Source organism: Gastrolobium bilobum, unplaced genomic scaffold (assembly GCF_033153095.1).
Source record: "Gastrolobium bilobum isolate Gb01-03AN ecotype WA unplaced genomic scaffold, APGP_CSIRO_Gbil_v1 utg2164, whole genome shotgun sequence".
NCBI classification, from domain to species: domain Eukaryota; kingdom Viridiplantae; phylum Streptophyta; class Magnoliopsida; order Fabales; family Fabaceae; genus Gastrolobium; species Gastrolobium bilobum.
In genome coordinates this window covers 74,019-85,000 of record NW_026898827.1, presented here as the reverse complement: position 1 = coordinate 85,000, position 10,982 = coordinate 74,019, and the positions used below count along the sequence as shown (strand labels likewise).

At 29.8% G+C, this 10,982-nt stretch overlaps 1 protein-coding gene across 1 annotated transcript; it reads left to right on the top strand.

Annotated features, from left to right (window-relative positions):
* Positions 1-5,269: 5,269 nt before the first annotated feature.
* On the top strand, positions 5,270-6,286 carry LOC133284461 (uncharacterized). Its single transcript, XM_061481477.1, has 6 exons — positions 5,270-5,338; positions 5,412-5,511; positions 5,684-5,709; positions 5,805-5,931; positions 6,075-6,184; positions 6,275-6,286. Exons 1-6 carry the CDS (start codon positions 5,276-5,278, stop codon positions 6,284-6,286), a joined length of 438 nt encoding a protein of 145 aa, XP_061337461.1. The 5' UTR covers positions 5,270-5,275.
* Positions 6,287-10,982: the final 4,696 nt, after the last annotated feature.

The following is a 10,982-nucleotide window of genomic DNA, read 5'->3' as shown; positions in this document are numbered from 1 at the left end:
AATTAGCACTTTTTTTTCCTTCATATTTTAGTTGTACGTTTTGAGTAATTTTAAATGCGTATCTATTCATACCAATACGCATAACTTGGGTAAATTTTGATTTTATTTATTAACAGGAAATTTAATTTAAAAACTTGGAAAAACTTCAAAAAATCTTTTATAACTTTCCTCATAATCATTTACCTCATACTCAAAATTTTGATTCATTTACCCCTTGCCTTAAATTTTTTTTATCATTTACCCCACTAAGTGAGGGGTAAGTGATAAAAAAACTTTAAGTCAAGGGGATAAGTGATAAAAAAATTTTTAAATAAGAGTGTAAATGATTCAAAAAATTTGTGAGGGAGGTAAGTGATAATTGAAAAAACTCATATATGAATTTTTGAAGTTTTTTCATTTGTTCTAACTAAAAAAATAGTGGATCTCTTTACATGACTAAATTAAACTTAAATTATTGTTAAAAATTAGTCATTATTCATCTTAAAATCATGAAAAAAATTATTATCTTTACATAATACAACGCTAGTATCATGCTGTACCATGCTTCTTCAGCGAAATTATCTACAAAATCACTTCCATAAAATTATTTAATTACTATTTTTTATTATTTTAAAGTGCTTTTATAAAGTTAATGTAAAGATTTTTCCCAAGCATAAAAGGATATAAATTTAAATTTAAAGTAAAGATTTTTTATTATTTCACGAGTTTTTACAGGAAATTCCAACAATGAAATCACCTCGATATGAAATACAAAATTATTCTGACCAATTAAATATTTTTATAAAGTTAATGTAAAGATTTTTCCCACGCGTAAAAGAAAAATACATTCCCATTTAATGTATCTTTTAGCTTCTTTTTTATTATAAAAAAAAAAGCTTTTTTCATAAGAACTTTTTTCAAAATTTATTTGACTTAATTATACTTATAAATAGCTTCTAGCTGAAAAAAAAAATTTGTAATTAGTCTATGTAACATAGATGGTGACAATTGAGTTACAAATTTGTTTACTAACATAAAAATATTACTTTGCAGTTCACACTATTTTGCTTACCCAAACAATTAAGAAAAAGAATCAAGTATCTTTAGAGCTTAAGCAATAAAGAGAAAGAAAGAACACTATTAAAATATAGGAAATAGAAGTATCATGTTATAGGAATATGGTTATGTCATGTTATAGACACAATCAGTGCGGATTCCATAATTTTTTTTTTTTTTATTTTAAAAATAAGGGGGTTCACATTGATTGTGTCTATAACATGACATAATCATTTTCCTACAACATAATACTTATATTTTCCTTAAAATATATATATATATATATATATATATATTGGTATTCTTCAGGTTGCAAAAATTGATGGGCTTGCGGCAACATGGATGATAAAAAGATTAGCACTTTTTTTTCCTTCATATTTTAGTTATACGTTTTAAGTAATTTAAAATTTTAAATGCGTATCTATACATACCAATACGCATAACTTGGGTAAATTTTGATTTTAATTATTAACAGGAAATTTAATTTAATTTTTTCTAACTAAAAAAATAGTGGATCTCTTTAGATGACCAAATTAAAATTAAATTATTGTTAAAAACTAGCCATTATTCAGCTTAAAATCATTAAAAAAATTATTATCTTTACATAATACAACGCTAGTATCATGATGTACCATGCTTCTTCAGCGAAATTATCTACAAAATCACTTCCATAAAATTGTTTAATTACTATTTTTTATTATTTTATAATGTTACTGTGAAGATTTTTCCCAAGCATAAAAGGATATAAATTTAAATTTAAAGTAAAGATTATTTACTATTTCATGAGCTTTTACAGGAAATCCGAACAATTAAATCACCTCGATATGAATTACAAAATTATTCTGACTTTTTCATAAAAGTATTTGTCCTTTTAAATGACACAATTTGTGTCATTTTACTCTCACCAAGATATAGGACTCACATCTTTATTTTATTTTTTGTTCACTCTCTCTCTTCCATGATTTATCTTTTTCTTTCATTTAAAATGACAGAACTTTACATCTTTTAAAATGACACACACTTTCTCCATTAGATATTTTTATAAAGTTAATGTAATGATTTTTCCCATGCGTAAAAGTGCAAAAACAAATAAAAATCCATTTAATGTATCTTTTGGTATTATTGTATTAATTTGTGCTTTTAAGGAAAGAAGAAAAGAATTATTCCCCGTTGGAGTTGTTATGGACCGTCCAACAATAACGTTTGGGCCTGGACCATTTAGTAAGTCTCTTGAGCTCGTTGCTATTCCATTAATATATACCTAAATCTCATGTACCAAAAAAAAAAATATATACCTAAAACTCTGCTTTTGTTTGAGGAATAATTTAATTTAAGAGTGAGAATCAAAATTAATATGTTCTCTGTTTAGGAAGAAAATTATTATTATTTTTTTTATTTTTGTGTCCGAGAATAAAAAAATGTAAATATTAAAATATTATCTTTTTAAAAAGTTTTCCTGAATTATTGATTCATTCTTTGAAATAAAAAATAAAATCTTATAGAGTGGTAAGATATTCATAGTAACATTTTTTTAATACCAATTCACTACCATTCTAATCACTTTTTGATCAAATTTTTTATCAAAAAGTGGCCTAAAGAGTAGGGGTGTTAACGGGTCGAGTCGAGCTTTGGTCTTAAAAGGTTAAGTCTGTGTTTAAATGTGTCAGTCTGGCCTAGCCTGTTATCCGTTATGAATATAATTATCTGCCAGTGGCCTGACTTATTTACAAAAAATAAAAATCTGGTTTAACCTATTAAAAAAAACAAGTCTTAAACTATTTATCCAAACAAAATATACGATCAACAATACTAATAATTTAACAAAGATTCATAAATTCAATATATATCCAAAAATAACATAATATATAACAAAATTATTCAAAAAATCTGTTTAAGTTTAACCAATAAAATAGGATGAAATGGGTTGAGGAGAGAGAATACTATTACGAGTAGTATAAATATAAAATAAAAATAAAAGTTAGTGCATTAGGTCATGCTTTTGAGTTGGAGCCGGAAGCCTTTTTATTAAATGAACTTTCGTACAAATTCAAGTCTGGTTCTAACAATCAATTTTAGTCATGTAAGCCTAGGTCTTCATGAGATGGGACAATGGCCTCTGATTCGTTTAGCACCCTACTGAAGAGTGAGAAAAAATGTTCTAAAAAATTTAATCCAATGGTGATTAGAGTGATAGTGGATTGGTAATAGAAAAAAGTGGTAATGAATATCCTACCTCTTTTACAAAATATAATTTTTAATTGTTTCTGATTTAAAAATATTTTTTAATTAGATTAATAAGGTTACAACGAAATAATAATATTATTACTAATATCATAATAATTTCTTATTATATTTATTTTATCAAACATGAAATTTTACTAGTAAATACATATCTTTTCTATTTACCAAAAAAAAAAAAAAATACATATCTTTTCTATTGTTTAAATTTTTAAAGTTTTTTAATATGCTCAAATTAATTTCTGTCAAACGTAATTGTCCATCAAACACAATGCTTAGATTTGTTTATTTTTTATTTATCTATTTTTTATCCATCTTTAAATTTTAATTTCCAATTTTTGGACGAAAGTATTTTTAAATTTTAAATGAAATTCAACAACATATCTATTAATCATTAAAAAATTATATTAAATTTTAAATAGTCTCATTTGAGAATAATTTAACTTTTTTAGTCATTTTTAAGAAAACAATACATCTTATTTTTAACTAATATTTTTAATATTTAAATTTTTTACTTTGAGTATGTATGTATTCTTTGTGATTTGAAATATTTTTATTTTAACATACATTTTTAATATCTATTTTTTGTGAGCTTAATTTGTTTTAATTAATAATTAATTGTTTATATTTCTCTTATAATTTTAAATATTTTTTATATTTATTTTTTAAATTTTACTTAAATTCAAAATTACTCATACAATGCACTGCTAGTTTTAAGATAGTTGTTTTGCCTACACTTTTCGATTTCCTATTCCTCCAAAGTTATAGACTTCTTTTGTAACTAAACAAAGAAAAATTTATGTTTTTACAATAAAAGAAGGGAACGATTGATTAAGAGCGGATAAACATGGCTATTTCGAGCATTAGTGTTATTTTGTAATTATGTTATCTTCTATGATTTGATAGTCTTCTTTATTTTAGGAATTTCATATGTTTCAAAAAACTTTATCTTTAGTAAGCTGTTTATTTTTGTGAAATTATTATGTAATTAGCATTTCATATTTGATTTGGATTTCACTTTTAAATTTTGTTTTCATTTTTTTCATGTTATGTGCACTTCAGTGAATGCTTTGAACTGTAATTTTGTGTTATAAATTATTTTTTTTTCATGATTTTAAAAATTTAAAATTAAAAAATGAAAACATTCAACAAATATTTTATGCTGTCACCTTCTTTTCTTTCATAAATATAAATAATTATTTGAATATCAAAAGTCAATTTTAGAATGAAAATTGAAATTTATTTAAAAGAGATTACCTCAACCATAAATTATTACAAGGATAACACATCAGTACCTGGTATTTATTACGTGGAGCCATGGAGGAATCCACGTCTACATATGACATTATGTGACATAAGATAATTTGAAAATAATTTAAAATATAGAACCTCAGCATTTAATAATTTGACAAACTCTAACGTAATGTACATAAATAAATGGTCAGCTGATGGTAATTTTTTTTTTTTTGTTGGTAATGTAGTATTTGAAAACTTTGAAGAGTTGGTTGAAGTGGTCCTATGAACTCGAGCATGGACGAATTGCAATAAACAAGGGCTTTTATTGGGTATTTTTTTCCGGCCTCCATTATAAAATACCAAAGGATCTGACTTGCTTCTAAGAAATAATTATGGCTATGAAATAAAAAAATAAAAAATAATACTTGTATAAACCTATATTTATTGTATATTTTTAATTTTTATGAGTCAATAATAATGTTTCATTGTAATTTTTTTAATGGTTTTGAAATTATGCATATAAACTCTAAGAGGTTAACGTAGTATTAATTATATTAAATATATTAAGGGAAAAAAGTTTCAGCTGTAACTTCAGATAGACATACCTGCTGTGCACTTAAACGTCACCGTTTTTGTCTTTTTTTAATTAAAACGAATTAGACATCGTCCTATTTTTTCTCTGTTTCTTCGTTCACAAACTATATAGTCATCACATCGCTGTTTCTTGCGCTTCCTTGCACACCGTGCTTCCGTCTTCTTTGCAACAATGGTGTCCCTGCAGAATTCTCCTACACTCCACGAAACCCTCTTTCACAACTCTTTTCCCCAGGTACTCTCTTATTCTTTAATTGGTAATTTGATTCATTTTTCTCTGTTTTTGACCATATGTGTCATTGTTACAGAAGCATGGTACTTTCCGTTCATCTAGAAAGGAAGGGTTTTCGTTCATTATCAAAGCTGCCCAAGAACCTTCAGCTTCTTCAACTGGGTTGCTTTCTCAAGGTTTGTGATTTTATTTTATTTTTGTCTCTTGAGCTTGAATTCACAGCTATCATTATCTTATAAGAAGTTATTGTATAACTTTGCATGTTTTGTGGGTAGAACTGTACAAGTAATTTAGGCTATTAACCTTGTTTGTATTTTAGAAGAAATAATATTACCAACGAATGTTTAGGAACGAGAATACTGAGCAACAATTTGGTTAGGGCATATGTGTAGCATAAATACTATGAATTACGTGATATTCATGGTAAAATCTGAAGTAGTTTCTTCATCTTCTTCTATGGTGTGGACAGGAAGTAGTGATTGAAGGTCAAGATAAGGTGTTCAAGGATGTCATTGAACCACTGGAAAGTGTCAGTGTAAATATGATCCCAACTAGTAAACAAGATTTTAGAGAATTTGGGTCCCCTGAACAGGTAGGTTTATATCAGTGTCATTGCATTGTTTTTAAGGAAGATAAGAGGTGTTATTTTTCATCTTATGTAAGTAGAACTAATGATTCCTAAATTTTGGTCCATATCATCAGTTACACTAAATCTAATTAAGTCCATATCCTCTACAAGCTGATGAAGACGAGGAAGATACTGATGAAGCTAGCAATGACTCTGATGACGCTGAATCAAAGACTGAAGCTGGGGAAGACGATGCTGAAACCAAGGAAGAGGATGTACATGTAGGTTTTTTCCATCCCCTTAATGTCACTTGAATCAAGCTTGACAAAGGATGTATATTTAATAATTCTCTTTGCTTCTTTTATTTGCAGGATGAGCTTTAGGGAGTCTGCATAGCGGATAGAGTGAGATGAAGTTATTCCAGAGAAGTGGATGGATGCAAAGCTCTAAGTGCACCATAATCTACCCCCCTTTTCTATATATCTTTTTAGTTGTAGTATTTTTCTACTAGATAAGCGAACCGGTGAAAACTGCAAGCAAAAACTCGAGCTTTTGGTCCAATCCCATTTGACTATTTTCAGCTGATTAGAACAGACAAGAATGTCTCTTTTGAATTGATCTTTTTGTGTTTCGGTCAATTGAGTTTCCAATTATGAGACGCAAGTTGCTGGCTCAGGTATGCTTAATTAATACTTGCCTTCTTAGATGTTAAAATTAATGTGAATTTATTGTTAACATGCTTTTCTGGGATGTTTTAGCCATTCTGAACTTGTATAAAACATATAAACTCTGTATACGTTGTTAACTAGTATTAATTATGTGCAGATTATTTTGAAATGGGCCAACAAAAGCAGGAGCCTAGATGATGTTGGGAAGAAATTGGAAGTCCTTAAACATTCTGCATAGGACAGAAGGAAAGGCATGAAAGTAATCAACATGGAAGATGCTTTAAAAGAAGGCTTTCATATAGACTTCAAGGAATACTATGAGTAGGATGAGTCATTATAGGATATTGTGTATGAGTTGTAACTTGGATTTTAGTAGTCATTATAGGACATCTGTGTCAATGTAATATGAATCCATGTACATAATTATTCAATGTGAGTTATTCATCACATGTGTTTGTTTTATCAAATTTATCTTTTGTATTACTCTTTGACAACAGTAAAGAACCCATCCTAAACAATTGAACTTTCAAATAGAACTGTGAATGCGTTTCAAAATACTTTCAGCAAAACAGTTTGCCTCGCGGAACTACTGGGAACATTACATACATCAAAAAAATTTGAAACTTTCCATAAATAAAACTATATTAAGTTATCTTTACAATGCAACTGCTTTCATTCAAAAAAGATATCTATAGCTCAACTTATGCACAAAACAATTCAACTATGTTAAAACAATTCAGCCGTGTCAAAGCTTCATCTTCATTGAAAAATCTAGAATGTCATCAGGGGCAGCTTTCAAATGAAACTATTATTCCTTTTGCTTCTCTCTTGTAACATCCATCTACAAATGAAAAATCATAATTTTTTTATCAAGTTCAAAGAGGAAAAACAAAAACATAAATAGGAAAAATATAAGAGAAATACCATTTGCTTCTTACAACTGGTCTTATTATGACCCTTCTCTCGACAATAACTGCAAGTCTTTTGTTGTTTGGCTGCTAACTCAATGCTTGATTTAATTCGTGAAGCAACTTTTGGACGCCCCTTTGTTTTGACTGCTTGAGTGGGGTCTCGAACATAATTAAGTGAAACTTGAGAAGGAATGAAACCACTTTGTGAAGGTACAGTTGAGCTTAAGGTTTCCTCATCAATTCTTTTTCTCTTTCTTTCTAATTGTTGTTGAATAAATTCATCAACAATAGCATCAAATCTTCTAATTTCATGAAAACAATCTTTTGCTTCAGAAATAGCTAAATTGCACTTCGACTGAGTTGACAACAAAGACAATTCACTTACTTCACTGGTAGTTGTTTCAGAATGAACAGACAAAAGATTTTCAGCCTTATAGCTTGCATTCATGGTCCATCTAGTTAAAATATACTTTTCAGGAAGGGTCATCATTTGTTTCTTCTTGAAGATGTACAAAATATGTTTGCATAAAATCCCCATAGTCTCAAACTTTGCACAAGAACAATGAGTAGTAGAACTTTCTATCAAATTGTAATAAACAGTTGCCCATAACTCTTTATTAACTTTGGGAGACCCCACACGGTACCTAATATTATGCTCGTCTGTTGACATCTTTTCGTGAAAGTAATCTTGTGTGGCAGCCCTCCACTCTTTTTTAAAAATTTCAAACAGTTTTCTTGTGTAGCGCTCTCCAGCTATTGCTTCAATTGGATGATTACTCTCCAAATTTGCTTTTGTATTTCTAGTTTTAAAATCTTCATCTTCCTCTGCATCTCTTCTAGACTTGATTGCTTTATCATATTGGGTAACAAAGTCATTTAACATTGTGTTGGAGTTGACATATCCATCAAAAAATGCATTGATGCTCTCACTTCGGCCACTTGTAGTCATTCCAGCAAAAAAAGTATCTTTCAAGTATGCTTTTGCCCAATGGTTACGTGAAGCATACATGTTAGCCAACCAACTACTTGCTTTAATATCATATTTAGTTCTTAATGCTTTCCATTTGTCTTCAAATTCATCTATGCTTCGACTTTTATACCATGCATGAAAGTCAACATCAAAATTATCTTTAAATTGTGCACGTAATGCTTGACTATGCTCCAAAATATGCTTTTTGATATGCCATGCACAGAAACGATGTCGTGCTCTTGGAAATATCTTAGCAATTGCTTTCCCCATTGCTTTGTCCTGATCAGTAATAATAGCAACAGGAGACTTATCAAACATGCATATCCGAAACTGTTCAAACAACCAAGTAAAGGTTGCCTCTGTTTCATCCTCTAACAAAGCAGCAGCAAATAAAATTGATTGCCCATGGTGATTAACCCCAACAAAAGGAGCAAAAGGAAACTTGAACTTGTTTGTTTTGTAAGTCACATCAAAGACAAGGACTTCCCCAAATTGACCATAGGAAGCTCTCGACCTACCATCTGCCCAAAAGACGCTTCTTAACGTACCATCTTCTGCCAACTGCATATCAAAATAAAAACATCCATCGTGAGCAGACTTCTTTTGAAAGTGTTTGATGATGCCCTGACATTCTCGTCCTACATTATTCTTACGCTGGCTTGATATAATAGTGCTAATTTGACCCGGAGTGATGTTAACTTCTTTGTTCATAGCATTCACTACCTTTGAGATTTTTGAAGACGTTAAACCCTCCCCATAAAGTTTAGAAACAATGGATTTAGTAAAATCTGAGCGACGTAAATCATTATGAGAAGAAAACTTGTTCACCTTTGATGGAGTGTTAATCAATGGATGATTATGTGAATCATTGAACTTCTCTACATTCCATAATCCGTTCACCAACTTTATTTGGAACATCGCCGAACAATCAGTCCGTGTATCCCTTCGCCTTTTGACATTGCTAACATCAATTCTTTTATCATTTAGATTCTTGACACCTTGCTTTGAGCACACATAATTCCACAAACATGGTTGTTGTGTTCTTCTGCTCCTGTTAAAGTAACGCTTACGTATTCCGAACCCCTTAACTTTTGCAAATTCATTATAGAAATCATAGGCTTCTTCAGCTGTCTCAAAAACTCTACCCAATATAGGAGGCTCATTAAACTCACTATCATCTCCCATAATTTCTTGGCAATTGTCTTGCATACAATCACCATCTTTGTCTTGATTCATAATTTCACATTGACCATCTTCACTTAACTCATCACTTTCTTTCTCCAATTCAACAATGTCATCTAAAGATACTACACTTTCATTCATATCTTCAGTAGTTGTTATTTGGGAGTGTTCCATCAATAGCCTGTAAAGACGAAAAAAAAAAGAATCATGAATCCATATATCCAGTTTCTTGATTGTATCAAGAACAGAATAGAAAAAACTGATAATATAAGTAAGGAAGATTTTAAAACCACCAAATGTTTTTGCTTTGAATCACTTACACCTTTATTTTTCTTAATCACTTTTCCTAGGTAAGTAAAACTACAATCGGAATGCATAGGCTGCTGTTGCAACACAGGCCAATGGCCATGTTCCTATTGAACCTTTTTAATTTTGGAACTCAAGTTTTGGTGAACCTAGAACAAGGTCAAGGAAATGTATTTTGGAGTATACAATAATTTTATGTTTTACCTTCCAAAACTATGTGAGATACCAAAATCAAAATATTTCAATTATGTCAGAACTAGGAAACCATACTGTCTGTTATAATTATTGATGGAAGCTCTGCTTAGGGAAGAATCCTTCTTATGGTAGCGTAGAACAGAATTGAAAGAAAATATTTCAATCTAAACTTGCATGCTTTATAAGCTGTTGGGGTATAAACTGACGTAGTACAAGGACAGTTGTAGAAGTATAAGAAAAGTTCAAACGTGAATTACTACAAAAAGAATCAGGTTGGATAGAGTATATGTATATGATTGACAATATGCTAGAGTATAATGCATGACCAGACTAGGAAATACCTCAAGTTGAGCTGTGCTGGAATCAGGAATTCTAAAATTGGAAACTGGTTGGGGCTGATCAATTTGATGGGTTGTGTACTTGTGTTGTATTTTAATTTGTAGAAACAGCTTTTATTGACAGAAGGAGTAAAAGTGGAAGAAAAATATAAAGGGAAAAAATATGAATCATTGTGGAAGAGGATTGGGTTCCTATCCCTGTGTAGCCAAACTTCACATGGCTCTTGCACTCATTCCAATAATTTTATAACTAAAACCCTCTTCATTGAGTTCACTCTCAAATCCTACAACATTTGAGACATCAAAACTTCACTCAGTGTTCGGGAACTAAACAGTTTTTTTTTTTTTTTTTTTTTTTTGCTTTTTAACATCTTAAAAGTCTTACCTTCAATGATTTCTTGTCCCAGTAATTGACAGCCTGACAATAGGTTGTCAAGCAAGAAAAGCAACCTTATCAGCTTGGGTGAGGTGTCAACTAACAAGGTGTCATTCAACCAATGGTAGATGCA

Bases quoted from the DNA above. Each gene is read 5' to 3' on its own strand.
- LOC133284461 (XM_061481477.1), top strand. From the start codon at position 5,276: ATGGTGTCCCTGCAGAATTCTCCTACACTCCACGAAACCCTCTTTCAC. The intron at 5,710-5,804 runs GTTAGGGCATAT...TGGTGTGGACAG, and splicing joins GAATACTGAGCAACAATTTG to GAAGTAGTGATTGAAGGTCA. The intron at 5,932-6,074 runs GTTTATATCAGT...ATCCTCTACAAG, and splicing joins TGGGTCCCCTGAACAGGTAG to CTGATGAAGACGAGGAAGAT.